The sequence below is a fragment of the Corylus avellana genome, chromosome ca2, assembly GCF_901000735.1.
Source record: "Corylus avellana chromosome ca2, CavTom2PMs-1.0".
Classification (NCBI taxonomy): domain Eukaryota; kingdom Viridiplantae; phylum Streptophyta; class Magnoliopsida; order Fagales; family Betulaceae; genus Corylus; species Corylus avellana.
The window spans coordinates 41,118,042-41,136,261 of record NC_081542.1 but is presented as its reverse complement, the minus strand read 5'-3'; the positions used below and the strand labels follow the sequence as shown (position 1 = coordinate 41,136,261).

Sequence of the window (18,220 nt, the reverse complement as noted above, 5' to 3'; positions counted from 1 at the left end):
ATACCCTCCCTCACCTTTTCAGATAATTCCTGCAATGCTTCCATTCGGCTTCAATGAAGAAGTCGGCTAACTTGTAAACAAAGCAAAGAAGGAAATCAAGAAGGTCTAGAAGAGAGAAGACACAGAAGCTCACAACCTCGTTAATAACTCTGCCGGTTACTATTAAAACCCTTTTGGTTTTCCCCATGGCAGCCATTTTTAACAAGACCACCAAGAAGTACCAGAGACAGAGACAGAAACAGACAGAGGATCACAATGAAAACGTGAAGGCACCCATTGGCTTAAAAAAGTTCAGAGTGTCATTGTAAGTGTAAATAGATTCTCTTCTGTTGAAAGGCAAATCCTATATTGCTAGGAAAAAGAGAAAGCCAACAAAAAAGTATGGGTTCCTGGTTCATGGAAACAGCTATCTCCCAAATGATGTCTCATATAATGAAAGCGTGTGGGAATCCTCTCTCTTGAAAGTTATAAATCTTAAAAGGAGAGAGAGAGAGATAGGAGATTGAGTCTTGAGACACATAAGAGCTAGAAATAGATATATGAATTCACTGTTTCATTTAACCTCGTTTGTTGGCCAAGGAGAAGGTCGGGTGGTAGTTGAACCCCCCAGTTGAAGAAACAAATTCTCCTCAGCTAAAAATATCGCAGTCTTTTGAAGAATTGCAGGAGTTATCTGAAAAGGTGAGGAAGGGTATTGTGCAACAGGGATGGGGCATTTTAAGAAAAAAAAAAAAAATCAAAAGTGATCATGTGCGTTGCACTTGACCACTGTTCTGCTTTGACTAACGGAATGGTCGAATTGCAAATGTTTTGCAAGTTTGTGGGGATGGATTGCGAAAATTGAAACATTAGAGATTGAATTGAAAATGACCCCAAACTTTCGGAGGATAAAGTATAATTTTCCCAAAAAAAAAAAAAAAAAACTCATCCAAATCCTCCATACCTTCAATTAGGATTACGTACCAAAGAAGTCGATTTTTTTTTTTTTTTTTTTCATGGTGATATTAATGGCGATGTCATGTTATACCACTTACATGTGTACTCAAACTTTTTTTTTATATGTGAGGTATAACATGTGAAATATTTATTTTAAATAAGGTAAATTAACAAAAACAGTATTCAAACTTAAGACATCTGCTCTAATATACCATATTAAATCACCTATGTTCTGATATGAAGAGGTAAATTTAATTATTTGATTAATAATTTAACAATGTACTCCTAGTTCTATAAGGATAAAATATCAATAAAATAAAAAAAAACTTTAAGCTTATGGAAAATATTTTTGAAAGAATAATTAAACAAAACAAAAGGAGGTGCATAAAACGTAACTAAAGCAGAAAAATTGAAATCACTGAAGTTTTTTGGTATCTATAATTCAATCAATGTGTGACAGTTTTTTTTTTTTTTTTGTAAGCGACATCTTTCTTGATATATATTATGTTGGTGCTTGCCTCCTAATGTTTAAGAAAACACAACTGGCATTAAAATGGCACGGGAGATCCATGTGGGGATAGGGAGGCACATGAGACTTATTTATTTATTTAAACCATTCATTCATTCATGTTATTGATCCAAAAAATTCTTGATCAACATGTTCAACTGTAACAATATCGTTAACACACACAGAAGGATTTCCTCTATGTGGACTACTTTATTCATAAATATGATTGCATTCTTTGCTAACTTATGAATTATTTCGTTCGCCTCCATTTTCACATGATACACCCTCCAATACTGTTGAAAAGTATTCGGCACAATACGGGTATCGTCGATTAATTGGCCATAACAACACCAATTTTTGTCATAATTTCTTAATGCCTACACCCCCTGTAATGCAACTCCTTCCGGTTCCAACCTATCTCACCCCATCCTTTAATTAGCAAAACTAATGTCCTTAAAGCAACAACAAATTCTGAATAATATTACATTTTGGAGAATGCAAAGTGGCAAGCACCACCCCCATAAAATCACGTATAATCACTCTTATGCCCATCTTCTTATTTCATGTATCTACCACCAGGGATGGAACCAAGAAATTTAATGGGAGGGGGCCAGCCAATTTGTTTTTTTCTTCGGTTCTTTAGAATTTTTTTTATTAAAAAAATATATATTTTTGTTGTTTTTTATGAACTAAAGACTATTTAAAGGCCAAAAAAGTGGGCATTTAAAAGTAAGCGCCAAAAATTAAAAAATTAAAAAATAAAATAAAAAATAAAAAAACTTAATGGATATGGCCCAAAAAAATTAAAAATAGAATCAAAATTTTTTATTGAATAGAGCCAAAAAAATTAAAAATAGGACCAAATTTGGCCCTATTTTACTTTTTTTTTTTTAAAAAAAAAAAATTAGAATTTTTTTTCTTTTTTCCTTATTTTTGGGACGGCCTGGCCTATGCTAGTCTCCCCTAATTTCGTCATTGTCTACCGCAGCATCCCAATTTACCTTCACTAGTCCCCCGAGCCTTCCAGCAATGGCACACCATTATATATTAACCTTCATTCTTATGCGGTTCGACCTGCGCATCTTCTTATTCTTGAAGTGATTCTATAACCTTACGTACAATTTGACTTGGATGACCAAAATCCCCCATAGAACAAAGAATTTCTTCTAAACCACAGGTTCCATGCAACCACTGGTATTTATATATCTTTGGATTAATTGGCTCCTTAAAAACCATAACCTTAACTATTTTCATCCACGGGTGAGTCCAAGTTATTTGCTAGTTGTTCATTCTCTAGTGAGCCCATGACCCACTTAGCGTTCAATATTTCTGGATCCCCTTTAAAAAAAAACGAGTGCAGGAAAAACTTTTTGCTCAAGTAATCAAGTTCTTTCCTGTTAACAAAATAAGAACTTTTTTCATCAAAATGAAATAAGAATGAAAAATTCCTCTCTTATTATCTGTTGTGTTAATTACTAAAAATATATAACCAATGACATAAGCTAGTAGAAATCTATTAATCATAGAAAAATTGAAAAAATACAAGGTGAAGACATGGCCCAAAAATGTCAGCAGTGGAGTACTTAAGAAGCATCCAAAACGGCATCGTCTCCTCCATACATATATATATATATATATATATATATATATATATATATATATAATAACTACTGTACAGCTATGAGCTAGCTGGCCTATTTTTCTTTCACTACATCAAAACCATGAAACGAGCCTCCCATGACTTTTTGCTTCTCCTCCGGTTGTGATCTTCCTCCTACAATTCCCTTTTCTTCATCCTCTACTCCAACTGCCACGTACTCAGCGTCTGATGGGGAACCAGATTCTACTGAGATTGTTGCTTCAAGAGTATTGAACGAAGGTGAAGTGTCGACCAAAGAAGTCTCAAGGGAGGTGTCTAGTGAGTAATTGTTCGTGTTCCTCAAAGCAACGTTTTTCTTGGCTTTCACTCGCCATCTTTTCAGCCCATTAACAACACCCTCTGTGAAAACATCTTTCCTCATTGACGTACCCATCTGTTGCAGGTTTCAGAGGGTGAAAAAAATTTCAAGGAAAATGATAGGAAATTTAAAATCTTGATGTGGGTGTGTGATTTAATTTGCCAAAACTTCTCATATAATTAGTTGTAGGGTTTGAATATAAATTTACCTGTGTGACAAGAGCATAGAGAGGGAGTGTGACATAGCCACAAAGGACTTGTACAACTACACCCATGGCTAGCCTTATGATAATATCTTCATTTTCTTTGTGGAAGCATGACCTAAAACCAAATTTGTACTGTAATTTGAAGCAAGTAATAATAATTAGACAATGAATATTATTATTCCCCTTACTTATAATATAATAGAATGGTAGAAATTAATAACAATAAACTTAATTAATTAGGATGCTTACCCAAGTCCATGCAAAGAATGCTAGTTGAAAGGAATTCTGCAAAGCCCAAAAAAAGTTTCTTTTATTAGAATAAAGTTTACCTTCTTGAAATAATTTCATTACCAATTCTGAAAAAACAACGGAATTGGATATTATTGTGGGGAACTTTAGCATATTAGAAATCACTTTTTCTTGGTAAAATTTGGTCAAAAGATCTGCAGTCTTGTTTAAATCTAAAGGGTCAAAAGAAATTGTTTTTCTTTAGATTAAAGATGAAGAAGGATTGAAGGATGACCTGAAACAATATGAAGTGGATAAGGTGGAGAAGCAGTTTGGGCCAACCAAACCAGAAAAAGTGGTCGCTTGGTCTCACAAGCAATGTTCCTCTAATAACCTGAGATTTCTCATGGCTATCTAAGCACATCTTGGTTATAATGCCCTGTAACTTTGTTCCCACAATCAACAGCATCTGCAAAAACACAAATCACCTTAATTTACAACACTTTTAGTTTCACCGAAAGCAATGCTCTATACGACACTTTTATCTCATCCTATCTATTTTACCGGACTGAAATATGACAATGTTCATCAGTCTCTAGATCAATCTCGTTAAAAAAAAAAAAGTTCAAAGACTAATGGGCATTACCACGTCAATTCAGTGAAATTGAGGTGAGAGGAAAGTGTATTATATCGCATTTCTCTTGTTCTTGTACTTGAAGTAATGATTTACTCACCACTAATGGAAAGAAGGGAAGCCAATAGTAACTGCGAAATACTGCAGAAATAGAATAAATAATTTAGCTAGTCAGCATTCCCAAGCTTAGTAATTAATTAATCTAAAGATTTATTTATTTAATTTAAATGAATTCAGTTTAATTTACCGTGTGCATTGAAGAATAGGAAGAACACAGTAAATATCCAAATCCACCAACTGCAGAAAAAAGATGCCCCAGAAAAATTATTCACATGCATATCAATGTGTTATTATACAGTGCAATTGTTTGTATGCATGCTTACCGTATTCCCACAACCACCCCAAAATCTTTTTCCATGGTTCTTCTTATATATTTCTGAAAATCAAAGTTACTTCCTTCTGCAAAGTGGGCCTAGAATATTGGTAGCAGAAGAGAGCAAAAATTATTAATATTTTTCACCCTTAATCAAGAAAATTACCATGCATGGGACTAATTATATATAAATAATGGATTGGTTGCATGCAATACCGTAATGAATCCATGTCTGAGAATGAAATAATCCACTTTGTAAACAGATTTAAAGAATTGCCGAAGAAAACAGGCCTGCAAAACATAGAAAAATTATATCATGACATTGAGCCTTCTGTTGATTAAGGAATAATAATGTTTGAAATTGGTCATGTTTTTCATTGAACTAATTACCGGCCAACGAAGAAATCGGTGGTCACTCCAATACTTCAGATGCCTCTTTCCGAATGATGTTTGATGGGTGAGCTGAAACCTTCGTGGGTCTACATTATTTATCATGTAAAAGTAAGAAAAGAATTATTCATAAAATAAAAAACAGAACAAGACATATCGAGTCTGCATGTGAGAAGAATATGCAAAAAATCGATATACACAATTGATTAAAAACATTATAATGTTTCATTGGTTGTTAGAATATTAATTAAAATAATTTAATTTATTATTTTATAATTTTTTTAAAATTGACTAACTATTTGAATATGTCTTCAATAATTTATTAATATTAATCATTCCTGTCCATAGAAATCATTTTCCATTTGTCGTACGTAGTTTCTGGATACCATAGTAAAACAAGAACAATAGGGTCCACAGAGACTGTTGCAACGGACGAGATTCTAGGTAGATTCATAGCCGTCAAAGCTTACCATTTGAAAATTGATATTCCAATGATCTGGTCTCTGCCTCCCAAGACTCCCACCTCCTCATCTGTAAAGATAAATTCAACAAATAAAATTCAACAAAAGCCATTTATGTCGAGATTAATGTTATATACCACCTCAATATTTGTAGAGTAATACCTATAGAAAATCGCGACACCAAGGAACCTTAAACAAGCACCGGGAAAAGATGCGTTGATATGGGTTATTTTTTTACACAATTTGATGATATAATAGTAAAAATCAACACTTTCTAAGAAGAAGAAAAAAAAATTAAAAATTAAAGGCTAATTTTTTTTTGTTATATCATCTCAATTGTATAATGATCGTATAATAAACTACTAAATAGCATTACTTATATTCTACGGCGTAATGTTATTACCATACAAATATCCTAATAAAGCTAAAAGCAGAAAGGTTTAACAACTAAACCATATAATGTACGCTTTAAAGGATATTTGTGGAATGTTTGTGTAGTATATATATACAGTAGGGTCTAGTAATTATTGTGTATATATATATATTAAAAATGTTAAAAATTATATTTTTATTCTAAAATATTGATGTGGCAGTTTTAACTAATACTTGAATTTTTTTTTTTTTTACGATAATTAACCATGTCAGTAAAGTGGGATATTTGTAAGATTTTAGTGTGGTGAATAGCATTTCAATAATGTCCAACACCAGGGGTCCAGCTTTCCCATTAAAAATCTCTGTAGAACGGAAAGTTGAAAAGTTGTCAAAGTTCACACTTCGGGGAGTTTGCAAGAAAATTTCCTAAATGTAAAAGTCAAAACTAAACTAACCAAACCATCAAATTCCCCGCACCCACTCTAGAAGGTGATGGAAGAGAAGAAGCAGCTCAGAAAGTGAAGCTTTTAAGGTACTGTAAAGCCATGGAAATTACCTTGGCCATTCCAAGGCTGAAAGTAAGGACAGAGGAGAATATATGGAAGACACCCAGCATAAAGATCAAGTATTGAAGCTCCTGAACGCCTCCCCTTGACAACAACGACACCTTTCCCTGCTCATCAATGGAATTTGAACTTCAATTAATTTGTCACATGAAACGACGTTTCGCTTTTCAATATCTGCTTAAACAATTCACACCTGCTCTGCACATTTTGTTTCTTCCTCTACATCAGCTGCAGTCGTATAATCACTGCAAGGAAGAAACGTTTCACCAACATTCTTTGGAATACAAGTTTTTGCTATGCGCCTTTCGCTTACATTCAGCAACAATGATATGAATCCCAAAAGCATCAATTCTGCAGAAACAGAGAATACATTAAGAAAACAGTAGAAAAAACCCATTAAACATTGAACCCCCATGTTCAGAATTCTCACCTGACTTGATCTTGTCAAGAGCCTGAATGAGAGATTTCCTCCTTTTCTTGGTAAAATACTGCTCAAAAGATCAAAAGATAGATGGGTTATTACTAATTATACATAGTTATACTTATACCTCCATGATTTATCAAAGTTCTTCCATGCAACTGTACCTTGCCGAGACGACAGAGCGATTTCTCAATAAGAATGGAGATTAGTATCAAGAAGAAGCACACAGTCGCCACAGCCCACGTCGGCGTTATTTGAAGTGTGCGTTCAACTGCTGTCGTCGTCACCTCCTCCTCTGCCATTCTTCTCCCTCTCTGTTTCTCTCAGGTCTGTGAAGTGATTTGAGGAGGCTTTGAAACTTGTATTCCTGCTGACTGTAAGTCGTTACTGGAACAACCGCGGGTTACTTCTAATATACGTGGGGTTATCACATCGTCTCTCAACCACATTTTAGTCAAAATATTTCAGCCTCGTTCATCACTTGGTGCGTCATCTAAGAAGACTATTTTACAAACGCAACAAAACTGATTTTTGAGTTCCCAACTCTTGCTTTTTACCTTCTATTTTATTTGAATATTTTATATATTGAACGCCACATGTTGAAGAAGAATTTTAACCCACTCGTGAGTGATAATTCATTTTATTTTTAATTATTTTTTGATTATTTTCATAATGAACGGATAGATTCACCATTAAATTTATGTAAGGTTCAGATAAGTTCACAAATATAATAGTTGATCACAATATTATAAAAAAAAATATAAAAAAATATTAATGTAAATAATTCCTTAAACTTTTGAGACAACGATAAATTAGTAAAAATAGATGACATGCAAAATATAAAGACAAATTGAAGGAAATAGCTATCCTTGGAGACTCGAATGGTCGCCCAGTGTATCACAATAATTCGTCGTCGATAGAAAATTTTTAATAATTTTGTTACTCAAATTGAATATGATAAAGCTTTTATAGGGTTTAGTAATCTAAGCAGATCTTAAACAGTCTACCCTTTTTGTTGAAGTAAGTGAATTTCATATAAATTTTCGGGTAACTTCACTTTAGACATCTGAATTACCAGTCAATTTGAGAAGTCTCCCTAAACTTTAAAACCTCTCAATTTAAACTTTTAAACTTTCATTTGCAATCAATTTGAACCTCTCCGTCAGATTTAGTCATTAACTTCCCCGATTTAGCCGTAAAAAGACCAAAATATTCCTGATTCTTTTTTTTTTTAACTTTATTTTTATTATTATTTAGAATTAAGGGTAAATTTGAAATTTTATACAAAAGTTAAGGGTATAAACGTTATTGTCTCACTTTTAACGTTTACAATCTAACAAAGGAATTCAAATGGATTGCAATTGAAAGTTTAGATGTCCAAATTAAAAAGTTTTAAAGTTTAGAAAACTTTTCAAATCGTTTAATAATTCAAATGTCTAATGTGAAATTTCATACATTTTTCTCGCAAATGAAAGAGAACGTGTCATAAATTATGTTAGAAAAGTAATTGAGGTTTCGGACCAAAAGAGGGAGAAAGACAAACACGGAACTTAGGCGTCACGTGAACAATAAAAGAAAAGGGAAAGCTGCTGTGGTGCTTACAATTTCTAGGTTTTACATTCTCTTTTTTTCTGGCTGTGGCCTGTCGGTAGGCTGGAGGGAGAGTAGCTAGCTTACGTTTCAAACATCGAAACGCGTTTTTATTTTTTATTTTTTTTTTTTTTGTCTGTCATTCACTTCCAACTCGAATTAATTAATTAATAGCGAGTACCGACACAATAATACTATTAATTAATTGCATTTAAACTATTTGTTTTGTCTCCCAATCTTACACTAATACTAATACTAGTACTGCCCGTTCTGTGCCACTTCATGTTTTGGAAAAGGTATATAATTTGTGGGGGGTAGTTAAACAATTTGCCAAAAAAATATAAACTTCAGCTAACAAAAAGAGAGAGAGAGTGAAAGCAAAAAAGCAAACCGATGATATAATTGAGAAGAATAATGTTAGGTGTTCTAATTGTGTTCTTTTTGTCTTATGTAAAATAATATAATTAGGTGAGAAAAATAAGGATTAGTTTTATTTTTTTTTTTAATAATATTCACCTAAAATTGTGAAAATACTAAAAGAACACTTAGGCTGTGTTTGGCAAAGGGTCGGACCGGACCGGACCGAACCTAAAAATCAAAAAAAAATTGTCAAAATTAACTCTAACATTCTTACTTTTTACATCACATCAATCATTTTTTATTACTATTCAAATAAAAAAATCACTACAAACAAATTTTTTCACTTTTTTATACAAAACATTCTTATATTTTTTTCTCATATCAATCAAATTTAATACAGTACCGTTTTACTCCCTTTTTCTATTCCATTGTCAAACACAACCTTAGCATTCTACTATTGAATATGTTGAAGAATCCATAGGAGTTAATTCACGTTCATACTTGTTTTTCATAAATTGGATGTAGAATTCATCTCAAATTCAAATGAATTAAATCTGTCATTTTATATATATATATATATATATATATATATATATATATATTTGGAGAAACTACCTTTTGTCCTCATAAACTATAACGACTTTCCCCCCATGAACAGGAAACTATATTTTGCTCTCATGAACTATAACGCCTTGGCACTTTCCCCCCATGAACTGCCAACTGTACTACTTTGCTCCCATGAATTACAACACATTGTCACTTTGACTGTCTGAGTTAACGGCTTTGACTGACGGAAAGGGGTTTTGAGCACAAAATGGTAGTTCATAGAGGCAAAGTAATACAGTTGGTAGTTCATGAGGAAAAAGTGTCAAGACATTGTAGTTCATGGGGACAAAAGATAGTTTCCCCTTTTTGGATAGATTGGCCTTCATCCTTTCAATGATTGCATCCTCTCCGGGAGAGAATCCAAATTTGGGACCAATTTCCTGGAATCTCCACCTTTTGCAGCAAACTTTAACGCGTATGAATTTTTAATCATGAAGAAATAAACAAAATTTGTGTGAATCCAATAGTCTTAAAGTTTGTCAAAACGTGGCGGAAAAAATGGAGCTGTGAAGACTTAGTAGTTGATGGGTTCATACTAGGTCGGTCCATTGTGGACCATTATTTATAAACTTGGGGTACACTCTTGTCCCACCACCATATTGTTCCCTTTTCTTTTTATCTTTTTCCTTTGTCCCAACTTTTTCCTATTCATTCCTAGTTAGGGTTTAACATGATCAGGGAAGAGAGCCATAATTCATCTTGACTTCAGAGTTTAGACTTAGTCTCGTATGACTTTTTTACAAATGCCATATTAATTATGAGGCAGACACGTTGAGCTAACATCATGCTACCATAGGGCTAACATCATGCTACCATAGGACCACCAGAACTACCGTTAGGCCAACGCAAGACCAATGCCGGGGGAACTCTTCTCAGTTGTCAGCCCACAGTCAAGACACCGCCGGACTGCTGTTCGGCCACCACCAGACCTCCACCAACAAGACTTTGAATTTCAGGTTGATTTTGTAATTATTTTCTATTAATATTTTTATGTGCTATACCCTAAAACTAAAAGGGTAGTTTTTTTAATCATATATGATTCAATTCCACGTATTAAACACCTATGCATACATGTAGACAATCCAGAGCATCACAAAACAATCAAGAAACACTAACAAAAATCAAAATTTAGCTGAAAACACAGGGAACAAATAAGTAGAGTATGAACAACTTGACAAATACAATATCATTTCAAATTGGGTAGAAATTTGATGAGTTAGAAAACAACCTTGTCCAACAAGGACTGGACTGCCACGAGAAACCTAATAGATTAACACAACCTCTTCTTGAAGTTAAGTTACTATCAAGTCACCTAAAAGGAGATAATTACAATTTTCCTCAAAAACTATTAGTTGTACTAATGGCAACACACATAATCTGAGCAACTATGTGCATCCCCTTTCTGCAACCTCATCTTTAGTAAATATCATAGTTCTTGAGAAAATATTGCACAATTTCCTGCAAAACGATGTCAACAACTTTCATCAACCATGAGGGGAGAAAACTAAATAGTTAATAGAAAAACCCGTTGTCGATAAATCAGGATACAAAAGCTTATTCCTAGGAAAATCAAAGGCAAGCATCTACTTGATAATAGAAATAGGGGTCTGTAAAACTATGGATCATCTGTTTTGACCCTGAAATTAGACTAGCAGGAAGTTTTCTGCACAGTAGCTTGAGAAGTACTTCAAACTAGATGTACACAACACCACCATGACATTTTTGCGCCAGCCAGCCACCCCTTTGGTGAGCCTTATACCATACATGTGCCCATGTAAAACACTCACTTCAAGCTTGATGCTGAAAGCACAACGCCCCAAAATATAATATATAATCGGTAACGAAAATGAATACTCGGCAAAAACTGCCATGGATCATTTTCAGAAAGCATCATCCTCATTATCCTTGTAAACAACTTTCCATCATCTCCCCACAGTGGTTAAGAGCCCTTTCAGACCAAATTCAGCTCCAACTCATATTCAGATACTCACACCTGTCAAGCTTGTTAGACCAATCCTGTCTACAATACTCCCCTGCTTGCAAAGCTGCAGTTCCTATCTTACAGCAGTACACTACAATGCAATATCAAAAAGCATATCTCTTACAGCATATAGGTTGCTTACTTTGGTACAGTTGCTTCCAACTGCCTTGGTCATCAATGGAGGCTTTGGATGGAACTGGTCCCCAACATTAGGCAGAAAAGAAGCTCCAGGATTCAATGAAGACGAAACTGAAGAGGGGTTGTCCTCGGTATTCGGAACATGTTTTTCCTCTGTCAATGAAAACCCAAAGAGTCTGCAGCTACTTTTACATGTGGAAACTAGATCTGGACTGCTCCCAAATGTGGATCGAGTCGCAAGAGGTGGAAGAGTAATACCCAGTGGATTATGCTCGAAACCAGAAGAATTCAAGCCTCCTTGATCTTTCCTACAAAAGCTACGCCCATAAAGTGAGGATGATGAGAGCTTTCCACCAATTGTTTCAGAAACAGATAAACTTCGGTCACCAATCCTCTGCTCCTCCAGGCTCCTGAATTTATATACTGAACTTAAGTTTGGAACTGGATTAATTGCTTGCTGGAACATTAACACAGAAGACGGTGATGAAACTTGCATAGATGGGGCAGATGGGCGCATATGTGTATTATTTCCCTGCATCATGGGAGACCATCCATTCCTTGAGTTCAGCACTTGAACACCATCAAAGATTCCAAGGCCACCATTGTCATGAGCCTCCTTAGAGGTTGGGGCTCTTACATATGGCGAACTTGGAAATATTTCTTGACCTTGCAAGACCTTATGGAATCGGGAAGATTCACCAAAGCCCATGCCTTTGTAGGAGATATCAGAATTTACGACGGGATTTCTGACACCATCTCCTATTGCAGCAATCCCAGAAGAATTTGAACCAGGAAAACACCTCCTTGTTTCAGATGGATGCTGATTCTGAGTATCAATGACATCGTAAGGAGTAAAACCCAAAATTTCTTGACCTTGCAAGACCCTCTGGAAGCTTAAAGATTCCCCAAAGTCTGATGCTCTAATCCCATCTGTTAGAAGAACAAGAAGACCAGTCAATTGTGTTGCATGGAGAAGGAAAAGACAATTGGTTACAAGCTTGTAATGCAGAAAAACCTACTAGGAACTAGCACGTCTGGTTTTGCTGAAGGCAATCCAATTCTCGTCCTCTTTGGACCAGGTGCCATCAAGCTACTGGAACTGGAAAGAGAACCAGATGGCTCAATTTCCCATGGAGAAACCCTATTATGCCTAGCCTCCACATCATCCCACCTTACCTGCAAAAAGGAGCCAACATTGTTAGCTAACATCAAATAAAGCAAATTTGCAGGAACATCTCCATATCAAAAGTCAGAATTGTCACAAAACAGCGACAACCCAAGTGCATGAGCAACCAAAAGAACAAATTAAAGGCTTCACATTGATGAACTCAATAATATAAAATATTCTGACACATTTTCTAGACTTGCTATAGAAGAACTAGGGAATTTATATCACTGCACTGGCTAATAACTATTAAGCATAAAATTTTGAATGGTTACAACTTAGCAGTGAACCAACAATAATCAAGGTCAATTGATCAGAAACCCGAAGACCATCCCCTGGGACACCAGGCAGAAATCCTTGATCAAAGGTTTAATTCTGTGAATAATACAGGAGACAGCTTGACAAAACAGGAGGAAACCAAACGACTCTTGACTGAAAACAGAAGGAAGATAAGGCAAGATAATCTCTAGAAAATGTTTTTTCTTTCATGATAAGTAAATAACTTCCGCATAATGTTAGGCACTACCAGCATAGGAACTTGAGGTTTGAGGCTCACATTTTCAATCATAGTTCTAATAAATCAATGTTATACATATATGTGGACATGCACATGTTCAAAGAAAAAACATTTTGATTTTGATAGCACAAACAATATGCAACAAAAGTAATTACACTGCTCTTCTGTCGCCTGATGAAGTTTACTTCAATACTGACCTAAGAATGAGTTTCAAACATTTAAAAGAGAACTACAAATACACGAAATTGTGTTAATAGTTTCTGTTCCTAATAACTGGCAGGCCTCCGCTTTTCTCTTCATTGGCTCTACAGAGTAGATGAAGCCAGTTTCTAGTCATATTTTGATAGAAACAACCTTATTGCACATTATATGCCTCAAATATAAGATCAAATGAAGGAATTGAGGCATTTGATATCATAATCAAAATATCGAGGAATGAGCCTAAAATATTTTTAGGAAAAAATAAAGGATTAAATTGATTCCAAACAACGGCTAAAGAGGAGATATAAGCATTCCTATAATGTCCTGAAGAGAAGGTACTGTTGCAGAAAGGTCAGTATAATCCTAATTCCTTAAAACCAGACAGGCTACAAAGAGGGTATGATGAACCATAACAAATAATCTTAAATGCACATAAGCACAGCATACAAATAAAGCCTAAGATTACCCGTAAATCCAATCCTCAATGCACAAGCCTTATTTGCATTTGAAAATAAAAATGAAAAAAGTGTAAAGGTTATGCATACCAGTAGACATCTCCATTTTGAACCAGGCCATCTACCAGGATCCATTTCGCTAATTCCAGTTATAAGCCCAGTGTATCTGACCAAAATGGGAGGAGGGGGAGTTTTAGTTACCACATTTAGATGGATAATTTATCTTAAATGCTGCAAGTCCAACATGCCTAACCTTCTCTCAGCTGCATCTTCTGCTTCAAAACGCATTTTGAACCTCATTCCAACTGAAAAAGAATGGTTCAGGCTCTTCAAGAATTTACGGAGAGGAATTACAAATTCCGATGAGCTGGCCCTACTAGATACACTTGGACAATTTTAAACATTTAGTATATAACTTGGAAAGCATGGAGAAAATGAATCTTTGAATGTTCAAGTACAGCTACCAATGATGATGATTAAAATAAAAACAAAAAACAAAAACAAAAAATAAATGAAGAGTAGAAACTATTGATAAACATGTAAGAAGCAAGTAGATAGAAAGAAAACAAAAGATCATTAGCAAAGCTGGTAAACCTAAGGTTTTAAAGATGGATGAACTTATTGCAATCCTTTTTTTTTTTTTGGCTGGGGCGGGGGGAGCAAATTTTACTATAATGCCTTGATTTTGAAAATGCATATAAATATGGCAGTGATAAATACAACCAGACTGACCACACAACACATACTCTGAGTCATAAGACTACTTTAACAATCATGAAGCTGCATTGAGACAAGAAGTGTGAGTAAGTGATGGTGGGCACAAGAAGTGATAGTTTTTAGGTGATGGCAGTTGGAATTAGAGAGGAAAGCTAAAAAACTTTTGCGATGGAGTGATATTCTGGCGGAAGAGACAAGATTGGATCATGGTGCTCACTTTCAGAAAATTGAGATCAGACAAATGTTTGGGGGGGGGTCTTTTATGATATTTTTCTTGCAAGATCTGCAAAAGAATTTTACTACATCCCAACTGAAATTCCTTTTCAACACATATTTAGCCAAGCTGTTGGGTAAGTTAGGATTTGAACTTTCAACTACTGTATGTTATAGAACTAAATCTAAGACTCTACGTGCCTGATGTAACTACTACCCTAATTGAACATTAAGGTAACAACACGGTGATACACTTTTTAAGCAAATGCAAGATAAAGAGATCAGCTTAATACCTTGGATTGTAGTGAATACTGAAGGTGCTTCTCATAGATATAGCATTAACCACATCCATCAGAGAACAGTGATTCATCTGCTGGCTACTGACAGCCGAGAAAGTTCCACCACCTTTAACTTGAGCAGCTCTTCGGATTCCCAGTCGCAATTCTCCATCCTCACCCCTGTCAGGGATGTTATTTAAGAATCACAAATAACATCTCAAACTTCATCAATGTGAAGCTTCGTTACCTAAGAAAAAGTACGGCATCTCCAGAGACAAGCTTCTTCTTGTTTACAAAACCACTCCACCCAGTAGTGAGCAGATGCCTTCGCGGCTGCCCTGCTCAAACCAAAAAGAAGCAAAGATATTCATCAGAGTTCCAAGTAAGCACCTTGTTATTTGACCATCTGAGAATGTCTCAACAAATGAAGCACTGAAATTATATCTGGTAATTGTGGCGTACCCCTGTAGATATGTCGAAACCTCCATTCCAACCCATGCAGATCCTTTGCCACAAGCTCTTGCGAAGGTCTCTGTTGCTTATAGTCCTACAGTAAAAGAATTATTAACATAAAGCACGTACATTGGTCACAAATGTGCACTCAAAAAATGGGTTTATGATTGAAACTAGGTGATGCCAAAATGCATGTGGACAGAAAAATTCACTATAATTACCAGGGGAGGGAAGCAGTCCTCAGCAGCTCGACGAGGAACAGAGAAGCCTCCATGGGTGCTAGTATCAGAAGCAGTAAGAGTCTTACAGAACATGTGGGGTGTGGACGACTTTGCAGCTACTTCAACATCCTCTTCTTCCCCATCTGCATCAATATCCCCTTCCTGGAGTTTCTGCTCGAATTGCTGTGTACAATGACAGTTCATGCAAAACAAATATCACCTCTATAGAGTTTCAACATGAAAGTCAAGAAACAGAAAATGTTAAGGAAGAAGTCAAGAAGCAAAAGTTCTTCAATATATCAGGGGAAAGGAGATAGATAAAAAAAAAAAATGAAGTTAAAAAAGGTCTTCAAGAGTTGGAATAAATTAGATGAAGCTAACTAGCAACAATAAACACAGACGCAGAGGATTTGAAGTTCATCCCATCATTTAAATCCCGAAAAATAAAATCTCAAATTTCAGAAGCCCTCTTATTCCTCTCCTGCATTTTATTGGCAACCAAACGATGCGTGTAAAATGAACAAAGCTCACCTCGCTTTCAGGAGCCAGTGAGACCTGCGCATAAACGTCATCGGTACCCTCCTCCGCCTGCCCCCATAAACACACATTTCAAATCAAATTCACAATAAAGGAACTTCTTTTAACACCCCATTGGGTCACCAAGAAACCATCATTGTAAGAAAAATACGAAGGAAAATTTAGACTTCATAATTTGCCTCCTTTAAATCCTAATATAACCCCAAAAATAAATTTAAAAAAGCTCAAATCAGTCTTGAATCTTCCACATTAACTTGGTAGAGTCATGTTGAGCTGAACAAAAACACAAAAAAGAGAACTTTTCACATTCATTCCCCCCCAATTTTCTCGGGAAACAAACAGCGCCCGGAACAAACCACAAAGTAATCAAAATGCACAAAACCCAAACCCAAATAACCAAAAACATTCATTTACCCTCAACGGTTCCACCACAAAGACACTAAATTCAATTACGCAACCAAACACACACACAAACACATGTAAGCAGACGCAATACATCGTATTGGTGCTTACATGGAGCTTGACATCAACAACGCGACAGAACACGTGGGAAGGGAGATCAAAGGCTGCGAGCGGAAAATCCGGAACCTGCTCCATGTGTCCCTGCGGGAAGTACACGACCACACTATTCTTCTTCGGCAGCGAAATCAGTGGGCCCGCACACGCGTGCCACAGCTCCAGACACACGGAGGAAGCGGAGGCCGAAGCGGTCGGAGCAGGGGCAGAGCACCAGGACGAAGCAGAGGAGTCGGACGACGGCGCGTCGTCCTCCTCCGTCGTGTTGAGATCGATGAGACCCATGAAATCAAATCAAAAGCCCGTCAAGAGTGAAAGAATGAAAAAGGCAGAGGCAGAAGGTGAAGAAAAGCGCTTTTGGGTAAGGAGTAAAAAGAGTGTGTGGAAGAGAAAGAGGGGTCATGGCTGCATTTTTATGAGGTGGGGGAGATGCAAGTAAGGCTTTGGCATTGCTGAAAGAAGTTTTGGTGTGGTTCTTTTCTCTTCTTTTTTTTCTGTTTGTTTCTGCTTTCCCACTTTGTTAGTGAAAAATGGGGGTGAATTGGGTTGCTTGGGCATCAAATCAAATCAAATCAACAGCTTTGATGGTGGGGGTTTAATTGGGAACAGAAGTTTTGGATTATAATACGGGGATTTGAGGTTTTTGTTTTTCCCTTTTTCTTTCTCTCTTTTTCCTGCTTTTGGTTTTGGTTTTCTTTTCTGGTCTGAAAGCTGAGCTTTGCAGCACTGCTGCTGCAGCTGCCTGCTGCAATGCTGCGACTGCTTAGGTGTGACGTGTGGCAGAGAGAGAGCTTAGAGAGAGAGAGAGCTTAGAGAGTGAGAACTAGGACTGTAGTGCTTTGTTAGTTAAATTCCAATACAATATCACGAACTGAAAAGAAGGGTTTTCTGTACGGCCTCCCTGTATTTCCGGGCGGATGTCTATTCTGTCCCCTTCTACTCCCCCAAATCTCACTCATATCCCCTTCTTTCTTTTTCTTTTTTCTCTTTTTTTTTTTTTTTTGTAAGTCATATCCCCTTCTTTAATCTCTCCTAATTATAATCTTTTTGGGGACTCATCTTCCAGAGAATTTTTTTTTTTTTTTTTTTGTCTTTCTCCATTTACCTTTGTTAACTCAGGTAGGGGCTTGTAATTAGGGGTAACAATTTTTTTACTATGGGACGGATTTAAATTGCGTAAAATTATCAATTTTAAATGTCACGTGTCTAATTCAACCTGT

At 35.9% G+C, this 18,220-nt stretch overlaps 2 protein-coding genes across 3 annotated transcripts; both read right to left on the bottom strand.

The window, feature by feature from the left end:
- Positions 1–2,942: 2,942 nt before the first annotated feature.
- On the bottom strand, positions 2,943–7,476 carry LOC132171222 (MLO-like protein 12). Its single transcript, XM_059582486.1, has 14 exons — positions 7,217–7,476; positions 7,062–7,119; positions 6,825–6,982; positions 6,622–6,738; positions 5,703–5,763; positions 5,233–5,321; positions 5,059–5,133; positions 4,853–4,941; positions 4,717–4,766; positions 4,570–4,610; positions 4,131–4,304; positions 3,857–3,892; positions 3,611–3,739; positions 2,943–3,477 (listed from the first exon to the last, which is right to left on the bottom strand). Exons 1-14 carry the CDS (start codon positions 7,352–7,354, stop codon positions 3,139–3,141), a joined length of 1,554 nt encoding a protein of 517 aa, XP_059438469.1. The 5' UTR covers positions 7,355–7,476; the 3' UTR covers positions 2,943–3,138.
- A 3,290-nt stretch (positions 7,477–10,766) lies between these two features.
- On the bottom strand, positions 10,767–17,833 carry LOC132170217 (auxin response factor 3). 2 transcript variants are annotated; one of them, XM_059581110.1, is made up of 11 exons: positions 16,998–17,833; positions 16,479–16,535; positions 15,948–16,130; positions 15,736–15,820; positions 15,521–15,611; positions 15,289–15,453; positions 14,319–14,450; positions 14,156–14,231; positions 12,747–12,903; positions 11,732–12,657; positions 10,767–11,066 (listed from the first exon to the last, which is right to left on the bottom strand). In XM_059581110.1, exons 1-11 carry the CDS (start codon positions 17,283–17,285, stop codon positions 11,025–11,027), a joined length of 2,202 nt encoding a protein of 733 aa, XP_059437093.1. In that variant the 5' UTR covers positions 17,286–17,833; the 3' UTR covers positions 10,767–11,024. The 2 variants fall into 2 exon arrangements, with proteins under 2 accessions (XP_059437093.1, XP_059437092.1); XM_059581109.1 differs by having other exon boundaries at positions 10,767–12,657; positions 14,319–14,441; positions 16,998–17,832.
- Positions 17,834–18,220: the final 387 nt, after the last annotated feature.